This window comes from Perca fluviatilis, chromosome 17 (genome assembly GCF_010015445.1).
Source record: "Perca fluviatilis chromosome 17, GENO_Pfluv_1.0, whole genome shotgun sequence".
Lineage (NCBI taxonomy): Eukaryota > Metazoa > Chordata > Actinopteri > Perciformes > Percidae > Perca > Perca fluviatilis.
In genome coordinates, this window is record NC_053128.1 from 18822365 (window position 1) to 18846041 (window position 23677).

At 40.3% G+C, this 23677-nt stretch overlaps 2 protein-coding genes across 2 annotated transcripts in view; one reads left to right on the forward strand and one right to left on the reverse strand.

Moving 5' to 3' along the window:
* LOC120545005 (WD repeat-containing protein 70) overlaps nucleotides 1-12302 on the forward strand; it is a 62027-nt gene extending 49725 nt beyond the window's left edge. Inside the window, exon 19 of the mRNA XM_039778931.1 lies at nucleotides 11987-12302. The gene's annotated coding sequence lies outside the window, so the exon portion shown is untranslated. The remainder of the gene's footprint in view (nucleotides 1-11986) is intronic.
* On the reverse strand, nucleotides 1600-10573 carry gdnfa (glial cell derived neurotrophic factor a). The gene is made up of 3 exons (XM_039778935.1): nucleotides 9827-10573; nucleotides 8690-8920; nucleotides 1600-4548 (listed from the first exon to the last, which is right to left on the reverse strand). The coding sequence occupies exons 2-3, from the start codon at nucleotides 8892-8894 to the stop codon at nucleotides 4001-4003; spliced, it is 753 nt and encodes a 250-aa protein (XP_039634869.1). The 5' UTR covers nucleotides 8895-8920; nucleotides 9827-10573; the 3' UTR covers nucleotides 1600-4000.
* Nucleotides 12303-23677: the final 11375 nt, after the last annotated feature.

A 23677-nucleotide genomic window follows, 5' to 3' on the forward strand; every position in this document is an offset into this window, starting at 1 on the left:
TCCTTGAGAAAGAGTTCTAAGCCAGCAGCAATAAGTGAGAAGTGACTGCTGTCTGACTCACTCCACCAGCATGTGATGACCCAGTTGGCACATGGAAAAGAGAAACTAAGTGTGGAGCTAAAACCATAGCCTCCAGGTGCAGACATTTTAAGATGCAGACCTGTCAAAGGGTCACTTCATCACATCCAAATTACAATGAAACATCTTCCCACAGTACCTGCAGGGGTATCTATCTATGCTCTCAATACAAATGAGGTGAAAACTATTTTTTGTGCTTCTCAAAGTGTTAAAAAGTTTGAAAAACTCAACCCCAGATATAGTGTCCTAGTTATTCAGAATATTCCACAAACCTGTATATGACTAGTTTTAATCGGAACAGCTTTCTAGTCGCAAAGAAAACTTTCTTTTTGTGGCCACCAGCAACCACTAATTTCTGTCAGCTCTAGATATCCTGTAGGATCAAATCATATTGAACTTCACGTGAATTAACAAGTAGGACCCAGATTTGTAGACTAAAGGATGAGGCTGACAATATTCTATATTAATCATAATTGGCAATTATCATAATTGGCAACAAAACAAACCTGTTATATTTTCTTTTAATACTGTCCCTGTCTGTGGAACTCAGTCACAAGGCCATTGGTTACTACTGAAGACATGCAGTAAAATAAAAAGGTTAAACATGCAATAATTTGTGAGTGACATTATCATTAATTAGAGCCATGCTTCAGGACACCTGGTAAATATTTGCTGTCTTTTATCTCTGTTTTTGGCCCCTACCAACTCCTGAGGGAAATGTGTGTTTCTTTAGCTGCTAAATGCTCCACTATGTTCACCAGCTAGTGAACTAGCTAGCTACTTTGTCTGTCTGCCTTTTGGTTTTTTTTTAGTTTTAACAGCTGCCTACGTATGAAAACGGTAAAATGGAAAGAGCATTAAAGTTGTGGACCAGAAAACCAAAACAATGAGCCGAAAGACGCTGAAGTGCTCCGTAGAGCTGCAGAGTTGGGTGATAATTCTCTGTACGTTTGTCACTGTGAGCGACCTCTTTTTGATCCATTATTTATATAAAATTACTGATAACTTTACTGACTTAATTATTAAGCCTAAGCACTGAAGAGACATGCCATATTTTTGAAAACAAAAAGCATTTAAACATCATTGATTAAAAAACTCTGGTCAGTATTCAGAAGCCAGAAATATTTGGAATTTAACTTGTGACTTGTATTACAAGAATTTTGACTTGGACTTGAAAACTTGAAAGCTTGTCGTATCTTAGCTATACATTGTGTACACACTTTGAGCCCCTCCTTAATGACTTACTGTTTGTACTGCTGCCATCTTCTCATCAGCATTTACAGATCTTTGCACAGTGGGAACATAGCACCTTGATTTACTGTTCAGTGGTGCTTTACGGCTAGCTTTTGTTTACTGTAAGACCCTGGGCTAATGTTCAGGAATGCACGCCACGCAGTTGAGGCCATCTCTCAAATTTTCATCCTCAATTTTACATGATGCTTGTGTAAACACATCACAGGCAAATTATCACCATCTGGCACTGGCGCATTATTGTACATGGCAGAATACCAGGAGACACGCTCATTTAATAGAAACAAGTTTAATTCTGTAAAAAGTTATAAAATGAATATTGTACAAAAATAAAGTTTGCAGAGAGCTTTGGTTCTGTAACACAAAACAAGTGAGACGACATGACAGGTTTTTCACAGAGGTTTTGAAACAATGAGTGAAAAAGAAATCCAATCCCTTCTTTTATTATTAACACGGAGGATTCCTTCGCATCTTTACCTTTTGCTTGTTTACCTTTAAATCCAAACCGGAGGACTAAAATTGCCAAGGAACAGTTGAGCAAACAGTCATGAAGATGAGAGGGCTAGTGGTCACAGTTTACACACTTAAATGTATGGTATCGGAGAGTAGCAAGGCACTCTAAGGCTTCTGGGAAGTCTCCTAACTGCACATTCTCATCTGGAAAGGTTTATGGACGAATCAGTTGTTAAAGGGGAAGATGATCCAATTGATGAGGTATGCTGTGATAAAAGCTCAAGTTTTTTTTCCCTCTCTGTGTAGTGTTTGGCCTAAATTCAGCTTGATGCAGTGGATTTGTTCTGTGTGCAGGGGGATTACACAGTAAAGCTGGCTTGCTTGCTGCTGGGTGGGCACAGATACCTTGGTCCCTAATCCGTGCTAACATCAAGACCTACCCGAGGGCTCTCTTTGTTCCACTTAAAATGATCCCCTCGCAGGGTCTTGATGGGCAAAGCAACTTGCTTTAAAGAGCCACCTGTTTTCCTGGATTCATATTTGTGTATAGTTTGGGAATAAACTTTGCTGAAAAAGTTATTACATGTAGAAAGCATGTTGAGGCTGACCCTTCCGTCTGTAAGTCCAAAACATATTCTTTTGTCCAAGCGTCTAGTCTTGAGATATTTACATCAGTTGTGCGATGACAGCAGCTACAGTTGCTAGATCTTCCTTAAACTGCCTTCACCAACATGCCTTTGCCTACAGGGATATTTGGTTAAGACTCATGTTAGAGGATCACTTTCAAATCCCCTTTCAGGGAGTAAAACCTGTCTGTCAAAGTCGAGACAGAAACACAAGCAGTCTTGTGAACTTTAAAGCCTATTGGGACAGGAACCGCTGCAAAGCCATTGCTCAGACTTGGTGCAAGGCCAGACTGAGGTTTTGGGTAATGTATGCTGATAGGCAGGCATTCTAGCAGCTTCTGTACTCTGGGCATCAAAAGTTGGATCCTAAAAGGCACCTGCAGATCCTCGGAGAGACCACTACTCTCATGTTGATTTTAGATTTCAATTAAATGTGATGTGATGGCTCCTGTTTGGAGTGACATTAAATCTATCCTGGGTAGATTAACCGGACAGTTGTCTTATAAACAAACAACAAAAAGTAATTTGCTGAGAGAGCAGCATCTGAAGTCCCCCCCGTGTTAGCATGGTCACATCGGAGAAAAAATGCGGTGAAATGTCCCCCAAATAATCTACCCTGTTGTCTCAAAATTCTCCAAAACCGATCAATTCAATCAAAAATCTTCTATTGGTCCCCTTCTCTGTGGTTCTTTCTACCCTTCTCTTAACTGGATAGCTATTGATGATCCTTTGGAGTCATGAATTGACAAACTCTGGAATCTACAGTAAGTGAAGCAAATAAGCATCATTAAGATGTGTGGGAGAGTGTTTAGCAGTTCTGAATCACCTTTTTTAGATTTTGCTTGAGAAATTGCTCCCCATTGGCATCATTCAGGACAAACAAAGCTTTTAAATAAATAGGAAAAATTACAATTTCTTTCATAAAATGGATTGAAATAAATAACAATAAGTTAATTTGCATCTTAATAAATATACCTCTTACACACACACGTGTATATGTATATACGATTGGATTTTATGTAGATGCGTTGCACCAAAAGTCTTTGCTGAACTGTGGTGTGGTATTTGTCATCCATTGGCTGAATGTAAATGTCAACATCCAGACTGCAGTGGAAGTGATTTAGACTGCAGCTGAATATACTCCTCAAATCTTCACCTTCATCATTCATTCACGTTCTATGGAGTCAGCTATGGAAAAACTGATGATCCTGGGAAAATGAATTCCTCCATGAAAAAACAAGCCAACTTAGCCAGTAGTTTTTTTTCCACTGTCACCTTATAGACCGCACAGTTAGCAAATATGGACGTGTAACAGTGTCTTTTCTCCTGCGAATTGGTACAGGCCTCATACATTTCTGCATGTGTTTGATGGAACAGTCAAATACTGGTCAGGGGTTCTAAAGGACTGCGCATGGACTGTACAAGTTGAGTGTACAGTTTGCTTCTTTAACGGCTGTTCCATCGTCTTTGACCACAAAAATGAGAAACAATACACTCCCGCTCCGATCTCCTATGCCCATTTCCAACAAAGATCCCACCAGCTTGTAAAGGTGATCCTTAGTTTACTGACGATGGTCTTGCCTGTCACTTCCTCAGACACAGCCACACTTCCTGGCAGAATGCTTCTTCAGCGTGTGATACACTACATTGTCGTCCAAGAAAGATAAGTCATCATCAAACGCGATTGGTCGACAGCAGGTGCGAGACGGCGTGTCCTTGTCCAACTTCTTGTTGTGTGTGAGGTTGTTGAGGATCTTGTCATAGTTGGTCTCCGCCTCCACACAGGGGCCGCTGCAGTACCGGAAGATCAGCTCCTCCTTAGTCTGGTAGCCCAACCCCAAGTCCGTCACATTGAGGTGGACCTCCTTTAGCAAGCAGCCTCGGGTCTGCACAGCTATCCTCTCCTTCCCTTTTTCGCCTCGCCCTCCTTTACCACCTCGACTACGACCACGCCTCCTGTCGCCATGTCCTCTCCTCTCGCCTCTCGTGCCTCCTGTGTTTGCTGCTCCCCTCTGTCTCTGCTCCCTCCGTCCCTTGGATCCCCCGCTGGGCTCTGACGATCTCCGGAGTCTGCCAATGGTAGCCTCAATAAAATCCATTACGTCATCAAACTGCTCTGGATAGGGACCTGCGATGTCATCTGAAAGATACAGAAGGAACAGATTCACTTATAAAACTGGTATTAAAATAATGTCATCACTGAGATGGACATTCTGAAATGTCACCAACATGGCTATCAATGATCTAGTGCTTTCAAAGACTGTATGAGCAGATTCAACTTTAAATATCCCTGTGGAAAAAACAAAACAAACATTAAAAACATGAGTGTTGACACATATGAGTGGATCGAAGTAAGAAATAAATCATATCATGTTAGAACATTTCCAAGGGGAAGTTAAGCTTGGTAATTTGGGGAATATTTGCACAATCACAATAAAAAAAAATAAAAAAAAATAAAAAAAAAATAATGAAAGTAATTTAAAAAATAACTTAATAATGAACTTATTTGGAGGAAAACAAGGTCTTATGGCAAGTTTTGGTCAAAAGTATGCCAATTGAATTGTAACCATGCACTGCATTTAGCAGCACACTCTTTCATCACATGTACAGATAATTGGTCAGTATCTCTTTAAATAGGAACTCAGCAAAGTTACAACCCTCTGCATGCACAGTGCATTCTCCCATCACATGCACAGCCAACACTACACTGTCTGAGCCAAAGGATGACATGCTTTTATGTCAGTTTTGATGATATTACTGGAGTGGATATGTTTTGTATAAGATTTCAGTCAACCAGCAGATAGTAGAGCAAAGTACACAGTTTAAAACTTGTTAACACCTTCTGCTAGTTTTTGCTAGCTAGCGGTTACCATGTGGGATGTAGCTTGATTGAGCTAATTGAGGAGTTTTAAGTAATCTATTTCCATTCATTCTTCATTAACATTTCTTTTATAAATTAGTTGTTTAACTTTAAACCCTAAGTTTGCACACAGCTCACATTATTGGCTCATATTTTCAAAGTACCTTTCCCTATCAGTTAATCTATCTTGCTGCCTAGCTAACTCCCCACATGGAAATATCACACTTTATGTATTTGACAAATTAATGGATTATGTTTTGTCATGATAAAAAGATTAGTTCTTATCTGCCTACAATATTGTAAATAAGCCTGGGCAGATAACTCCTATATTTCCATAAATTCCTGTTTTTTCCCATGGAAGGTTTCCACCTTGAATCTTCCCGGAATTTTGCAACCCTAGATGAGACAAACAATAAATGAATGGAAATATGTTTATATACAAAAACATGACCTATAGGGAATAAGGAATAACTTATAGGAAGAGAAACAGGGAGACAGATGGCTCTGTCCAACAGTAACACAACCCGCCTACCTCTAAAGATAATTAACATGTTATATCTTGTTTATTTAATCTTAACCCTAACCCAAAAAAGCGTATTTCATAAAATGGTGAAATACTCCTTTAAATGCATAAACAAAGATACTTAGATAACATGCAGAATTGAATAAATGCACTTCTATTAAATCAATTCAAAATACATGCAGACAATGTCCATAAATACTGAGAAATGTGCAGATCAGAAACCATGCATGCTGATTTATGGATTAGTCTCAGGCAGAGGAATGCAGAAAGCAGTCCAGAGTTGTTCATATCGACATGCAGGTGCCCTTCTTTAACTCTTTTCATGGGGATGAGTTGGAGGCTCAAGGTAAGAGAGTGTTGTCAATTTCATTTTGAGAATTGTTGTAGTCGGAAGAAGAAAATTTGTAGACTCTATTTCGCATTCATAACATTGGCTGGCACACTGCCTACATTAGGTTAGAAACTCACAGAACCTGAGTTGTTAAAGGTTGTTCAGCTATACCGCTTTAGTTAACCCTGCTTGCCTTTACACACCAATTGCATGTATTGATACTGATACAGAACAGACCAATTACACCACCAAGAGACACAGTAAGAGATTGCTTTTCAGTCATTTTAATTTTTCATGGATGTCATTTTAGAATGCCAAGACTTCAAAGGCCAAATAAAAGGAAATCATATGCTTTGAGTCAATTAGATGAAGCAGATTGTAGTCTGCTGGAAACTCAAAACATGCACCAGGACAGCTCCACCATCTGCTGCGCAGAGCAATGAGGACTGACTGAAAATCTTTGACCCTCCTCCTGTGTTACATGTTGATTCTTTTTGACCCTCCTGTGTTACATGTTGATTCTTTTTGACCCTCTTGTGTTACATATTGATTCTATTATGGCAGACTGATCTCATGAAATGGCGTATGTATGACACTCCAATTCGTATACCATTATTGGGATGTTATCAAGACGCATACTCGCTTTTTAGCGTTTATCAACGCCGTTTGGCCTCCGTTGACTTACATTACCTTACGATTGCGTGTGAATTGACGCTGTAGCGAGTAGTATGAAAGGGCGAAAATCCATTTCTTCTTTTCCTAAACCAACCCCGTTCTTCTTTTCTTAATCCCAACCGTTTCTTCTTTTCCTAAACCCAATCCGCGTTTCTTTAACTGTGTATGCGTGTGACGTTTCCGAACCCCAACTGTAGCCTCGCGATAACATGTACTACATGTTATCGCGAGGCTACATGTCATGTAGCCTCGCGATAACACGCCACGTGGCTTTAGAAAGTGCCACGTGGCTTGTATGTTTACGCTGTGACGTTGCAGACTGCCGTCTGCTGTATACAGCGTAGACATACACGCGGATAGCTCAAAATGCGTATAGGTAACAGGAAAGTGGCGTCTATGTTTACGCAAAGTCAAGATATCACGTGGATTATGGAGTAAAGTCTCTCCTATTCCAACAGCTGCAGGTCTGGCAACAATAACCTACGTATGAGAATCATAAGGACATATTGTTCCGAAATGAAACAACTGGTCCAACTTTAATTACATTGACTGCATGTGTCTGTGAGTGTATGCATGTGTGTCAAGAAGTCACGGCAGCAGTGTGCGATGTCTGGCAGGTGGTGTTGTGGTTAACACAGCCTCTCTATTGCAGTGTCACCTATCTCTCTTGTCTTACCTTCTCCTCTGGCAGCGCAAAGGCCATCCGATCCGCCTGCGCGCCACAGCTGATTGGGCCACTGTTTGCATATCAGGTGAGCCTGGGACAATCTGTTTAGACACACCTGCCCTTTGATTTAGACACCTCTTATTGTATGTCAGCTGACAGGCAGGGTGGCTACAGTGTACACCTGCTGACAGACTGTGCCGGTGGAAGCAAACGGAGCAAAGCATGCTGCAAATTGTGCCATCATTTTGCAGTCATTGGCTAAATACTACAATACCAGTCTCCTCGTGGAGCTGCTGCCTGCAGATTTTAGCCTTTAAACGTACGAGGAAATCTTTTTCTTTAACACCCGCAAACCAAACCTCTTGGAGCTACAGTGTTGTTTTCAGTATTAGTGCACAGTTAATGGTCTTGGGTTACAAAGCACATCAGTGATGTCACCACGGTCCAAACAAGAATATGAGGTGACAGGACAAACATTTGTCCAAATGTTCCATTCCTTATCTAGTTCTTGGCTGCGTCTACATCTGTGTGAAGATAATACAGTGTCACATTGATCCAAACAAAATAAATTCCTGCCCACTGTCGCTGTTAAAATGAACATAAACACAGAACTCTCACTTGATGCTTCAAACGTCCTGGTGTTGTCCAGCCTCTTCCCTGGAAATTCCTGCGACCTGGTTCACACTGCCTTCTCTAAAAACCATGATTTCTGACTTTTGGCAGATGGGTAAAGGTCACGGGTCTCTAGAGGCAGAGGTGAACATAAACAAAGGAAGAAGGGGAAATGTGGAGAGGGACATCTGGGATCGGAGCTGCTCATACTATTATTCATGCTGCTGCCTTGTTTTGACATCAGTGTGATGTAACCCACAGCAGCAATAAAACACAAATTAAGATCTTCCGTCTGATAACCTGCCTGTCTGAGAGCCTTATCAATGTAGGACTCTCCACTGTTGGCTCAGTCCTGGCTATCACTTTGACTCAAGTGGAATTAGTGTTAATTACTTGGCCAGCAAACCAAATAAGGCCAATTCATGTCTGAATTACCCTTATACAAAATGCCACCTACAGTATGAGCTATATGTTCTACTATTCCTCTCAACAGTCAACACATGGCCCCCAATCGGGCCAAATGTGGGCCAACCATCCGCCATTTAATTAAGAAACTATCACAGTGACCGCACATCACAAAATATTTTTTTTCAAAACATGCCATGTGCCTTACATTGATCCTCCATGGAGATATCCTGCAGGTTGTGGTCTTCACGCTGGAACGCTGGCTCTTCGTCCTCCACAGACGGGGACGCAGAATCACTATAGCTGCTGCGGAAAGAAGTCCTCTTGGCTGGCTGAGTGTTTTGGTAGAGAGGCCGTGTAGCAACAGAGCTCAGGAGCAACAAACACGTGGCCAAAACATCCCATAACTTCATCTTAGACTCAGTTCCTATGAAGGAAGCTGCAACAATAAGAGAGGCTATTTTATTTGAAATAGTTAGAAACAACAAAACTGATTCGAAATAACCTAAATAAATAGAATCTAAATACAACCACAGTCCAATCAGAATGTAGGCCAACTCTTGTTTATAATGAAGTCATCAAAGAGTTTGAAACGGTGTGGCCAGACTTACCCTGACTCATTCTGTATTAATAACTGTGTGTCATCATCACGTCAAGAGGCTTTGATCTGCACTTTGTCTCTGTCTGATAATGTGGTTAGTTGTAAATATGAATATTAGAGTAAACATACCAGAAAATTCTAAATTAATTAATCACAGTGAAAATTTGTCTTTTATGCACATAATAATGTCCAGTTATACATACACAAATATAGAAAGAATAATGCGTAATGTGCGTAAAAGTATGTTTTCAAATTACAAACATTTGTGATTACCAGCAGCCTCCTATTAATTCTCTACTGACCTATCATAAATAAAGATAATATAAGATGATATATTCATGTTGTTGGGATTGAGCTAGTTGTAATGAGGCACGGAGGGTGCGCCTCACACAAAACCTGCCTTGGTTAAAGCACGCACCAAAGCGTGTTGGCAACGATAGCCTAAATAATAGTGAGTTGGCCAGATGGCGATCCCTGAAGCTTACGTGACTCTGTCTAATGGCATGTTGAGTCTGCAGTAAACCTAAACAGCTATGCATGGATAAATAATGGGCTTAAACGTGCTATGCAAAAGTCCTAACAAATGCACAAGTTGCATTTTTCATTTTGATTTGCTATTTCAACGAAAATTACTGAAGTGAGGCTCGTATGCCTTTTGCGCACAAATAATCTGAGGATATGAGAATATTTTATTTTACACTCTCAAATGATAAAACGAATATAGGCTTATGTTGCTTTGCTTACCTTAAATATGGCCCATGCAGACCTGAAACTCGCTTGGCTGTTATTGTTAAAATCCAAAACAGAAAACGCGACTCATTTAGTGTCACAAGCTGAATCAGCTGCATGAATCGTTCAACAGCCACAATCCGAAAATGTCCTTAAAACGAGTTCAAATTCGGTTCATGTCCTGATAAAAATAACCGCTAAAAAAACTGCACCAGGTGTGTTTTTCATACTCCGATCCGGCGCAGTAACCAAACCATGCGTCTTTCCACACTTTGGAGTCCAAAGGTAGGTGTTCAAGAGAGCGGACCAAGTGCCACTGCGCCTTACGGGGTACAGTTGCAGTCGCTGATTAATTGGATGCTACGTTTCCACGTTGGAAATCCGAGAGAGTTCCACCATCTCCGAGTGAAAGGAGTCCAATGAAGACATCAGCGTCTCCAGCGCATACGCGGGGCGCAAAAAGGTGCACAATATCTGTTTCCCAGAGCGATAGGAGCTCTTGTCTGCCTCTTGATAAAACTGTTAGAGCGCCGTTATATCCAGAGCTGCGTTAAATGTTCATAATCGCCAACATCTGAAAATATCTTGACATAGTAAACGACACAGCTGGGGGTAGTTATTCTCCATTTTTCTCCGGCTCAGCTAGTGTCTATGCAGCTCGAAGAGTTTCCACACGCGTTGTCCTCATACTGGACCGAAGCAGGACAGATCTCTGTGCATAACACCGCACCAGGCGCAGAGGGCAGTTTGGAGAGATTTATAGTTAAGTGCGCTCTGACGTTTGGGGCAGTTGGTGTCCGCCCCTCTTTTATATATCCCCGCAAGAGCAAACAGAGGTCCACATACTTCTCCAAACCACCCCTGGAGCCCCGTTTGGAGGAGCGCAGTTTTCAGATGTCTTGGGGATTATGTCACACATCCTCATGTCCTCGGATTAGATTTCAGTATGCGGAATGCGATTTGGAGATGTTCTGTTGCGATGCATGTTTCTAACCTGATCTCCGCGCTCTCTTTTGCGCACCGGTGTCAAGTTCCGTCTGATGGCTACACGCATCTCAAATTTAAGAGTCCCACTTCACTTGCTATTTACTAGAACCTATTTGTAAATACGTGAGAAGAGCATGTAGGGCACAGTGGACACTTTGATAGGTTATGTTAGCCTATAATGTAGGCAATTTATTCCATTCCAGATTTATTACATACTCATATACACACCTTGGAGCATGGTCATTTAATAAGCGGTTTCTTGTCTAGGTGAGCCCGGGGCAACACGCACAGACCACAAAAGAAGGACTGAGCCAGCCATAAAATGTGGCACCTGACAAAGCCTTTCCATCACCCTTCATGATTTACAAGTTCCACACCCGCCTTTCATCTTCTGCAGAACTGAATTCCACAGTCCTTTAAGAATTAAACTCATTTTGTGTTCATGTGCCAAAAGAGACCGGCTCCTTCCAATAACTAGACACTTGCTTTTCCAAGAAGCTTTCTGGTTTTAATTTAACAAATGCCGCTAAAGATGGCTGTTCAATAAAAGGAGAGAAATCCCAGCACTGACACTTTAAATCCATGCTGACTTATCTGTTATTCAGTGGTATTAAGGCTCATATTTGTTTGCTCATGGACTGAAGCTTCTTGTCAATACATGTTTTCTTTCAATTTATGCGTGCCCTACCCATTCTTAAAGTATCTGCATGTTACTGAGCCAAGTCCTCATTGTATGGATTCCTTTCCGCCAGGTTCTTACATGGTTTCATTGTATTAACTGACAGCTACTAATGTTTTGTTTGTTGTAATAGAATCCTCTGAATTCAGGTAATTGTTTTTGTAAATTTATGGTCACTTGGCCTTGACTTTTACCTCATTTCACAGAGCGTAATTGTTTTTTATACAATGGCAAAACGTATCTTTGATGTTTAGAATAAGTTCATGTTCAGAGTATAGATTCACTGGTGAACTTCTCCTGTTATTTCTGCCCTGCTGTTACTGGACCAGATCCACTTCAACTTTTTAAACTTTCAAACTATTAATTGGATTATTTAACAAATGTCTTAAGAAAAGGGTATTTAATATCATTGCCTTCTTCATTCAAAGTTCTAGACATAACTTTAAATTGAATGACTTGGATGTTCTGTATATGAGCTGTTCTGTCATAACCCAGTTTCTGTGATTTAGGTGTTGCAGCGGTCCATCACATCAGCAGTCATAAGTCTCTCTGCCCTCGTGCCCTCACTGAAGCATCACAAGAGTTCAGGGTGAGTGGACAACTCAGCTACACTATAACCACTCAACATATTTTTACAAACCAACAGAAAAAAGAAATTGTTGGTTCAACAGTAATATTCAAATTGCAATGATTCCATGCCAGTGCATGCTGGGATAGCCTCCAGGCTCCCATTTACCCTGAACAGGAATAAGCAGGTAAAAAGAATGAATGAAAGGAAATCATACTTATATAAACAAGTTTAAAAGCACGAATGTAATATGAACTGGCATACAGTACATTATAATAAACCATTGAGTCATTTGAAAGCAGAGCAGAGTGTTGTCAGGACTCTGTGTGGTTATTCAAGGTTACTTAAAGTGCAACAGGATGTGTTTACTAGTAAGTAGGAGCTGAGAAATCTAAATCTGCTGCTACTTACATTTACAATTACATATCTAGTTAGAACACTGATTTTCTAAACAGAATTACATTCATTTATTCTTCAGTGTATTAAATGCTTTGTTCCTCAAACTCTTATAGAATGGCTACTATATATATCAAATATATCTGGATATGGAAATATGTGATACATAAACAGATAATAATGATAATACAACATCTATGTTTACATATAAAAACTGCAATAAATGGTGATATATTTGTTATTCATTCTATGTGAACAGTATTGCATTAATATACATGGATGGAAAATCACTTTAATTGCATTTGTAGAGGAATACCACACAGTTCATAATATTAGAGCTGAAACTAATTAACTAAAATTAGTCAATTATTTAACAGAAATTACTGATCAGAAACTGTTTTAATACTTTGATATATATATATATATATAAAGATAATAACAAACAATGTGAAGACATCACCTTGGGCTTTAGGAAACCGTGGTGGACATTTACAGACCAAATGATTAATTGGAAAAAATAATCAGCCGAATGATCCATAATGGAAATTACTTTTAGTCTTAGCCGTAATTATAATACAAATGACATTTTAACATATAGTAAAAAGCAAAGTAATAGCATTGGAAACAGTTCCCAACAGTCAGTGATGGATCAGCTGAATTGATCCATCAATCCTGTGGCCTTCCTTATTGTTAAGACTTTGGTTGGTTAGCTATAATACATTTGATTAATGTCTGGAACAGATTTCACATAACATATATTATTACACTGCATGTGACATCTCAGGCTAGGACACAGCCTGTTCAGAGATGCGACACACAGGGGCTGAATTGTTTATTGATATCATGCAGCGGTGTCACCAAAGGATTCCTCTGTGACCCTCCTCTGTCTCATACAGGCAGAGTTGAGACGATAATGGTCACTGAAAATAGAACCATCTCACAGAGTTCCTTTATGTGAGAGCGCTGCACAGTCTGGATGGTGTCATAAGTCCCCTGAGCTGAATACTTGAGTGACTATAATAAATATTAATTTGTTGGGAGGAGAAACATGAGTAAGCTGAACGAATCACCACCACATGGGGTGTGAGGAAGAGACGCGTCACTTACACAGAAGAGCCCTCTTTCATTATTTGTGCCACTGATGGGACAAGCATCTCAATGTTTGATGTCAAGACGTCAAGCCCTCACAGAGCAATGGCAGGCCCTGAGATGGAAATAACAATCACTCCCCACAGAGTTTATATGAACATATAACAATATTCAGACAAACAATCCAGATCGCTGCAGCTGTTTCAGCTTAATATACAAATAGAATTGTAAAACATAATACAAAACAAATAGCTAATCAATTTTCTTTGTCTTTGGGTATCTTTTCTTCTTGTGTGTATATCCCTTAATAATGACTTGTTTTGTTTAAATCAACAACTGGCAACCTGTTCATGATTATATTAATGTGTTTTCTGCCTCTTGATTCTATTAGTCACTGTTGCATGTAATATGCAATAAAAGTGGGACATCTTTAGGCTTGTTTGACATGTTTCATTCCAACTTTTCAACGTATTTTTTTGATGCGTAAAATATTTCAACACACTCAGGAAGACAATGCAATGAATATAACTAAACCGAAGACAAACAAAAACTTCATTTAAAGCATTATTGTGGTTTGGATGATTAACATTTCAGTTTCTATGAGATCTCAAGAGATCCTCAGGGTACAACTTCATTAGTATTTGGGCCATCAGTTATACTTAAAAATCTAATTTCAGTCCAGTCTGTCATGGCACCCATTGAACAATATTTCCCTCACTCTGTGTGTTGTTCCTAAAGGTGTTACAGGAAAAAGAATAATGATAATAATATATATTTTTTAAACTTTATTTTGTCGTTAATATGTGCAGGGTTGTTTTTATATTGGTTGTGTTGATCTGTCAAGCTTGTGTTGTTTGAACAAAATAATAAAATACTATTTAAAATAAAACAATGGCTCATTATTCAGGGGTGAAGAAAACTGAATATCTTACAAAATACTAAAATCCATCACAACACCACCATGAAATATGGTCTTAATTTGTTTCAGGCCTCGCAGATTGCATTATATTATAGATTTTCCTTTCATTGTGCCACCCTATGCACAGCAACTCAAACTCCACATTGCAGTGCTTTTGGCTTTAATGCCGATCATGACAGTGGCCTCTCATTCTGTATTCTGCATGTAGTTGTGTGCAGGAGTGCCGGTTGTCTGCCAGAGTGAGCTCAGCTGTCAGTGGGCACAGAGCCCCGGATCGCTCTTGGCACAGAGAGGGAGAGACAGAGAGCAGGTAGTCAGGGCAGATACTGAAGGATTCACATAGCTTTCAGCTGATCCATTAGGACATGCTACAATTCAGATGTGGCACGCTGCCAAATGCCCAGCCATTGTGGCATTCAGAGCAGTATTTCCATCTGTTTCAGTCATTGCTCAAACATTTTATCAGTATTTGTTGGCATCATTCACGCATAGATTGTATGCGTGCAAAAGTATGCGCTAGTAGGAGTGTGTGTGTGTGTATGTGTGTGATTGTGCGTGTGAGCGAGTGTGTGTAAATGAGATCACTTGGTACTATCAAAGTGCAGGCAGGACTATGACACTGTTATAAATAGAAGGGAGGAAGTAAGGAAGGTTAAATCTCTCAGACACAGATACTAAATGTGTAGATAGAGGGGAGCCATTTAAAAACCTGCATGTCCTTCGAGACCCATTTCACTATATATATATTAATCATGTAAATTTTGTGGTGTTCTCCTGCTATACGGTATGAATGGTGGACTGAGGTAGTCACAGTAATTCAGCTCTTTAGTCTATAGACTAAGACTATACTGTATGGTCTGATTTGAAAAGTTGAAACAACTCTTCCTTGTTTTCCTCTTCAATGCTACATGAAGGCTTAGCCTGTCATCGCCTGCTATAGCTGCACGCTGTGTGAACAGCTTATTATTGGTCAAGGGTGAATTATCACCCCATGAGCAAATGGGAATCCAGTAAGCTCTCTCCCACGGACCAGTGACTTCATTGGGCCATGATGGAAATGATGAATTCAAGGTCCTTTAAGTGGTAGAGTGTGCTACAAAAGTTATGAATGTGTAAGCATTTACGACACTGCTCCCTGCTATATATATATATATATATATATATATATATATATAATATTTTTTTTTTACACAATTTACTAATACTGATGAAGAACTTATGGAATATTGTCCCTGTGTGCAAAAGGCTGGATATATGGGATACACAGATTAGGACTATGAGATGCACTTGGGACATCTTGGCAACTGCCCAAAACCCTGAAAACTTCCAGGCGAGTCTACGTTCAGCTGTCTGCATGACAAAAGATGGATTGAAATAAGAAATTTCAGAGGAAGTGTGTATGTGTGTGTGCGTGTGTGTGTGCGTGTGTGTGTGTTATATTATATGTTGGGACATATGTCCAAACATGCACACAGCACTACACCTATAGACACAGCAAGGGTGGTCTGTGGTTAGGCTGATAGAGTTGCACAATTCTTTTAATTCAGCCCTCCATCATCCTTCACTGCCTGCCCTCAGCAGCATGTAATCCTGACCAATGATATCTACCTGGCATGACTTTGACCCCTGACTTTCGGCAGCTGTCAGTGGCGCCCCTCATCGAAGACTGGACATGTGGGATATTAGCGCTCCTCCTAAACATGGCACAGTGTCAGACTCTCTATGCTGGCTTTAAGGTTTTTAGCATTCAAAGAGTGTCCATTGGGGCCTCCTCCGACTGTGTTACTAAACAAACAGGGCTGGCTTAGAGCTGATTACAACCACTGGGCAAAGATGAAAAGCTCTCTTGGGGAAGGGACACGGTTATGTTTCTTGTTGTCCGTTTGCTTTACGTCTCTGTATCGGTTTACAGATTTGAACTGAAGCTATTTTGATTATAACCTCTAGCCTTCAAACCTGCTCGCTGCACAGCTCTGCTAAAAGTGTGGTGCATGAAGCTGGGTCTTGACTTTCACAAAGCTTCCCTGTCCCAAACGTAACAAGGTCACACTAATTGGAGAAGGAAGTGTTGAGGATGTCTTTGGGAAGGAGCGGCAGGGTTAGAGAGTGATAGCAGAGAGGGTCAGATCCTGTTTCTGCTCTGGTTCCCTGTTCTAATCCAGCCTGGTATGTGTTGAGATCAGAGCAGGTCCCTTTCACAGCAGCCATCCGGTGGCTGTGCAGTGGGACTTGCTAAGTCCCCATTTCCTCTACTGCTGCAAATTTGTTGTAGAAAGCACTAGATGACAGTCCGGCGCAGCCTCACCCCAAGGAACCAAGCTCATTGAAAGGAACTTAAAAGGAAGTGACCCGACAACAGAAACAGTCCCACAGTCCATTTCAGGTCCTAACCCCTACGAAACATGGCACTAGACAGCTGTGTGTTCCCCTTGATGTATTTATGTCAGCCGCTTACATAAATACACTTTGACACACATACACATTCACACTCATACACGTGGGCCTGTGTGTATATGTGCTCGCTCACACAGGCACAGGGACACACACTAACACACACAAATGCATACAGTGACACACACACCAAGGCATAGACACACGCATATCATGCTCCCTGTCAGTAATACCCAAAGGATATTAGCCTATGTCTCTCTCAGCAGACTGGACAGTTGATCAGAGCAGCACTTTGATGTAAATCACGAAGTGCAGTCACCTTGAAAATTGCTTGCGCTGTAAATATGAGGAATGCTCTCAGATTAATCAGCTGATACACCGATTCATTTACAGGAGAGAAAAGCATTTTCCTTTTGTTTATTTTTCTTATTTTTTGATGATGTGCATGCAAATCTGTAGCAGATTGGTATAAAGAGCACTTATTATAAGATTATATCACTGTAACAAGTCTTAATGTTGGCTCATTAATGCAAAGGTGCTGTTTGTTTAGTCTGTTACCGAGAGGCAGATGAGAAAATCAATTAATCCCTGTGTTCATTGGTCCCGGATGTCTTTAGTTTAGCATGAAGACTGATAAAAGGGGAACTACTAGTTTTGTGTGACCACTGATTAAACATACATACATAGCTATGTTAACCAATTGAAAGCTGTGGATTTTAACCACAAGTGTTTTTCACAAAATGCCAGAGAAGTCAGAGGTAGGAATTTCTGGCACAACTTCACCTACCGTGACATGGGGCATGGGGAAGGGAAATAGTCTGAAAAGGTCAAAACTCCAGCAACACCAGTATCACTGTATGAAAAACAACTTTAATGTGAGACCAACACATTAAAATGTAGAAATATTTTTACATTACATTATTTATTCGGCCAATGACTGGATACTTTTTTTCACACATCCAGGTTAGAAATTATATGAATACACACACACCTAAGCATAATTTAAAATTCTGCATAAATTAGTTTGGGATTTTAATACTCCTAACCCATTGCAATCTGGGTTCTGCTGGCCAAGTACTGCTTTAAATGGATTGCCTTTTTCACACCAGGCTGAAGTCATGATCCCACATTGTACAATAATACAACACACACACACACACACACACACACACACACACACACACACACACACACACACACACACACACACACACACACACACACACACACACACACACACAACCCAATACTGCAAGCTGACTACACACAAATGCACATCTCTGTGTAGAACATGGCTTTCACACTGCTAGGGTTAGAAGTTCAGATTTTAACTGGGGCCACCCATGTTAAAATGTATAAACTTCTGGTCCTGCCAGGCAGTCGAAATCCATTAAGGACAGATGTGGATGGAAGGAAGGTGAACTTTTCCAGCCCTGAGAAATATGACTCATGATTATGCTAAACAGGATGTGGTGTTTCCCTGTGTTATGTATTGCACTGCTATTAAATTACATGACCACCTTAACACTCAACAGACTTGAGTATTAGGAATATTAGCACGTATTGTTATCCAGTCATGCCACTGGACAAACACTGCTCACTTGTTCTTGTAATGAAAAGAAAGGTGAAATGTGGCGGCAACCTTGGACTTTGATTCATGAATAGCACATAACAAGAAGCTTACAATAGCAAACAGAATGGAGCTTACAAAGAGACAATTGGATGTAATGCCACGATAATCTAATCAGAGTAGAGGTTATGGGAAAGTTGACTTGCAGTGTTTATTTACTTCCAAGGTCAAATAAATTAGCAATAGCTACTAGTTGTATAGGTGGATCCTTGGATCCTAGATTAAATCAGCTGTAATGTGATATCAGATATGAACTAATTCAAAGTTTTTTTATAACCTTGGTGGATATTGCATCTTATTAAAAAGAGAGTAAACATGTGACATATTTGACTCCAAGCTTAATCCATTTAATACCTAGATAAAGAAATATTTAGCTCCTTCAGAACTTGAAATGAAACAGGATACATTTTAGACACAGTGGTGGAGCTGTGTAAGTGTGTCTGATTGTACAGGCAGTATTGATGACACTGTAGAGTGTGAAAGCTGATTTAAAAAAACCAGACAATTAGGAAAAAGAATGCTGTGATGAGCTGTGATGTTATCATCATTATCGGAATATGGAGGGCAGGTTTGTTTGGTAATCAATAATGTGTTTGGCTCCAAGGACATGAATGACTAGGTAGTGAGTCATTCAGGGTTGAGAGACAATTTTAAACTATTTTCATTCCTTGTTTTGAGTCCACCTGATAGCTGAAGTATCTCGAGACATACACTTGGGTTCATAGGGAAAGGTTCAGGTGTCAGACATTAAATTGCTCTAGGAATACTTTTGTCTAGTCTTTAAGAGGAAAAATAAAGTTTGTGAAAATGTCAAGTTCATAAAACACATTTAAATTTAAAAGAAGTGTGAATAGTACATTCAAATTATACTTTCACTTTTCCCCAATTCTGGGGTCTTATTCATGAACTCTAAGGGCACTGATGACAGACTCTTGGAGGTAGGCGAGACACATGACAACATATGAACTTTATCATGGCTGTAACAAGATAATCTGGCCTCATATCACACATCACTCCCATTCTGAGACACTTTATCAGTTTAAGCCAGAGTCTGAAAACACTACAGCTGTCTCTTTGACCTAGGACAGGCGATCTCACTGCAGGTTAGGATGCTGAGGCGGTTCATGTTACTAACAATTGGCATGTGCGAGTTGTGTGAGTGTGAAGAATCACCAGCAACACCGTTGACGCACCGAAACAGCTGAGAACACTACGGATGAACCGCAGCCTCGCAAATGGATGTGACAGATAGATAGATATATGGCTATATAGATAGCCGGACAGGTGATAGATAGACAGACAGATAGATAGACAAGCATATCCATATTAACATACTTTAGATATAAAAGTAGATGCCACAATTAAGTAAGAGAGAAAAAAGGAAGAGATTACAGTGAATGAAAAAAGGTTGCAAAAACATTCAATTCCTGTATGGCAGGTTCAGAGTTTTTCACCCATTTTGTCGTGAATTATAGGTCAGCCGAAGGGTCAATTATCCAACTCTTAGTGAGGATCAACACACTCCTTTAGGCCTGTTTTTCTGCTCTTTAAAAAATACTGTTTTCACCAGGGGGACAAGGGCGCAGAGGGCAAAGCTTTGGAAAGAGACGACTATCGTATTTCCAATACATTTCTTCTGAGAACAGAAGAACCTTCGTACCTGTCGCAAGTGTAAAACAGAGAGGTGTCAAAAGTGAAACGCGATCAGCATGTCTGACAAAGGGGAAACTGCTGTGAAGGATCATTTCAGAGAGAAAGACCTGCGTCCCCACAGCAGATGGGAGCTTTATTGTTATGGCCCGAGGGGGAGAGAGCCAAAGAAGAGAGATGCGAGACCACAAAAAAGGCTGGAGACATGGCTGGACTGTGACACATCTCCCACTGTGGAGGGGGATTTTACTCACCTGGCCTTTGGTGTGTCATCATGTTACCAGTCCTGTCATGAGCCTCCACCCTGTCCGCCTTTGCTGTATTGTTCTGTACTGCATGTGGACAAGGGAATAAAAGAGAATAGATAATGTAAAAGAGAGTAGGCTAGGCAGTGGGAGTGAGCTGCATTTTGGCCCTTTGTTCGTGCTGTATCTTTCTTCTTAACAGTACTAAAGTGAGGTATAAACGTGATCAAAGGGCTGTATATGATTGCTCTGGTGGGTGTTGAGGATAATTAGTTGGTAAGGCAGTGAGAGTGAATAGAGTGGGGGGTCTGATGTGTCACAGAGGAGGAAAAAAATGATGCTGCAGATGAAGAAGCTCATCCAACAGTGATATCATACTTCATCAGGCAGATATTGAAAAGACGCACCTGAGGACCGCTCACTGAATACCACACCTGGTTTTTATATCGTCCAATGTCTGTCACCATCTGTCTCATTCAAAGTAGCTACATGCAAAATCACCCACTTGTATGTTGTACATCAAGACATTTCATTTAATGACAGCTTTTGTTATGCTTTTGCACAATGCAAGAGAAAGAGAGAGAAAGGGAGAGTGTTTGTGTGAGGATCTGAAGGGAAAATAGTGCCATAACACACCCCAGATGTGCTTAAGCCCAAAATAAGCAAAAGCAAAATCCAGTTGTACTGTGTTGAGTCCTATTTACGTTGATGTAAAGACAAGCCTTCACTTGCACCATGTAGAAATTGCGCATCCTCAGAATCAAACAGATCAAACAATGGAGATGAAACACAAGACAGCTGACCAGATACTACACAAAGATTTAAACAACTGGAAACCATACTACACAGAATTTACACAAAGGTCTATATGCTTCAGCTTTGAATGGGACCGTGTTTTGACTGAGGCCTTTATAATATAAACAAACTCTGTAACAAGCAAGGATTTGGAAGTAACACTTAGAAACATGAGCCACTCGGAGGTCAAAAATGACTTACACAGTCCCCAAGACTTCCACGTGAAATACCTTTTGTAATGGAGCTGTTTTTCTAAAAAAGGACCATACACACACACACGTATACACACACACATACACACACACATATTTGTATGTGTGTGCACGGTAAAGTGGACCTTGGGGTTCTTAACAGGGAGACTGAGTGAGAGAGCTGTGTGCCAGCCTGCTGGAGGTGCCGCCAGATCAAAAACAGCCCACCCCCAGGTGGTAAAGCTGAGCTCTCAGGGGTGAGAGGTCACAGACACCAGAGTGGTCACACACGTGTCATAACACTATTTACAACTGGAGAGGCCCACCTTAGACCACCTACAACTGCTCTTCCACTACCAATACTGTACATCTGCAGGAGGTGCTGTGCTTCAGGTTCCACTAGGTGGTAGTAAAGCTCCATATAGAGCATCTCTTTATCATGACATCCTGACATGAATGGCTCTTATCATCCAATAGTACATTGGTAATATGTCTGAACTCTGATCTTCTATATAATCATAAAGTGCTACTGCCTTCCTTGGCCAGGACTCCTGGACTCCCACATTAATGGGACCTATCCTGGTTAAATAAACGTAAATGAAAAAGAAAAAAACTACACAGACATTTACAGATGAAATGAAACCATGCAAGTGTGGTTGGATACGGCTTCGGATGCGAAGTGGCCATGCATGTGTGTGCATAACTATGTCGTTAATTTGAAACAGGTCCATAACCTTTGGGATCCCGTTCAAGGCCGCAAACGACTTCAGTGTGGCTAACAGTATTGGAATGTGTGCTAGTGATCTCCAACAGTGAGGTACACTTACTAAATTTATTATTCAAATATTTAAAATAGAACAAAACTCTACATGCAATATGAGAGCATCATCTCTCATTGCAGCGCCATGAATATCTTTCGATCCCTGATCTGTGTCCCGCGATCATACTCAATTACACTCATCCAAGTCCTACAATTCCATGTTTGGTGAGAAGACGTGCTGTGAATTGCTGTAGATGCAAGCTACAGATGACATGTAACTTATTTATATGCCAACAATGACAGAATGGCTTATGTTTTCTTGTAACAAATTGAATTTATCAAATGTATAAACTGTTAACTTGTACAACAGAGGATATGATGAAATTTAACACAGAGATTAAACAGATACACAAGACATAAATTACCTTAATAAGAACAATTAACACAAATACAATAGAATAGGGAAAATTAATACTGTATGTCATATTTAAGTTGAAAAAACAAAACACACACACACACAACACACACACAACCCAATACTGCATACATGTGGCGTGTAGTGGAGGCAGTATACTGTATGTATGAGCGTTTTGCTGGTCTCCTACAAGCATGGAAATGTATGATGTCACCCTCTAGTGGTTGCAAGCAAACATACATCCAGCAATGGACATTAGCGTGCATTAAATAGTTACACCATAATCTATTTTGTTCAACAAAATTAGGGACGATGACATTAAGAAGCCCTGGTACTGATAGTTGTAGTGGTCACCAAGAGGGACATGGGAGATATACTACATATTGTGACCACTGCTGCGTGGATGAGGATATTGCAGAGCAAGTGCAGCAGGGTCTTCGTACAAATAAATCTGCATGAAACAATACCACAGCGATAGAAAACAGGAAAAGGAAGAGGACATGGAACAAATTCATCACCAAGAGGATGTAGCAAGGTGTGTCAAAACACTTCCCAGACAATGAAAGAATAATGCATGAGTGCAAAAGTTTGGTGTCTTGATTCAATACTGGAACAATGTGTGATGTGCCGTCATCACCTCACACCTTCAGCGTACACATCCTCCAGGTTTGACGACCACAAGTCTCAACATATTGTATCAGACTGTAGATTTTGTCTCGCCAATGGTTGATACGGATACAGTAACAAAAAATATTTTCACACAGGATAATTGTTATTCTTACACCTGACTGAGTCTTTTTGTCTTACACACTTGCTGTAAAGTGTATTCTTACTTTGACAGGTTTTGTATGGCATTTAGGAGATAGTGGCACCCTACAGTGCATCATCTAAAACAGTTCAACACAACACCACCCTTGACTTAGACAGGTTTCAAGAAAGATAATGGCTTTATGCATCTAGAAAAGCAGAAATGTCACTGTCACAACAGTATACAGTAAAATGACTGTAATTGATGTAGAGATCCATTGAACGGAACAAAAAACAATCATCAGTGGATTGAAGATTGAATACTGTTTATGTGATCTAACCATTGGTGTCTTTTACAAAGCACTGGAGTTCCTCAGATAGCTGTCAGTCATCAGCACATAGCT

Coding starts and splice junctions, on each gene's coding strand:
- gdnfa (XM_039778935.1), bottom strand. CDS start 8,894: ATGAAGTTATGGGATGTTTTGGCCACGTGTTTGTTGCTCCTGAGCTCT. Junction 4,549..8,689: donor TATCTCCATGGAGGATCAAT/GTAAGGCACATG, acceptor TGTATCTTTCAG/ATGACATCGCAGGTCCCTAT.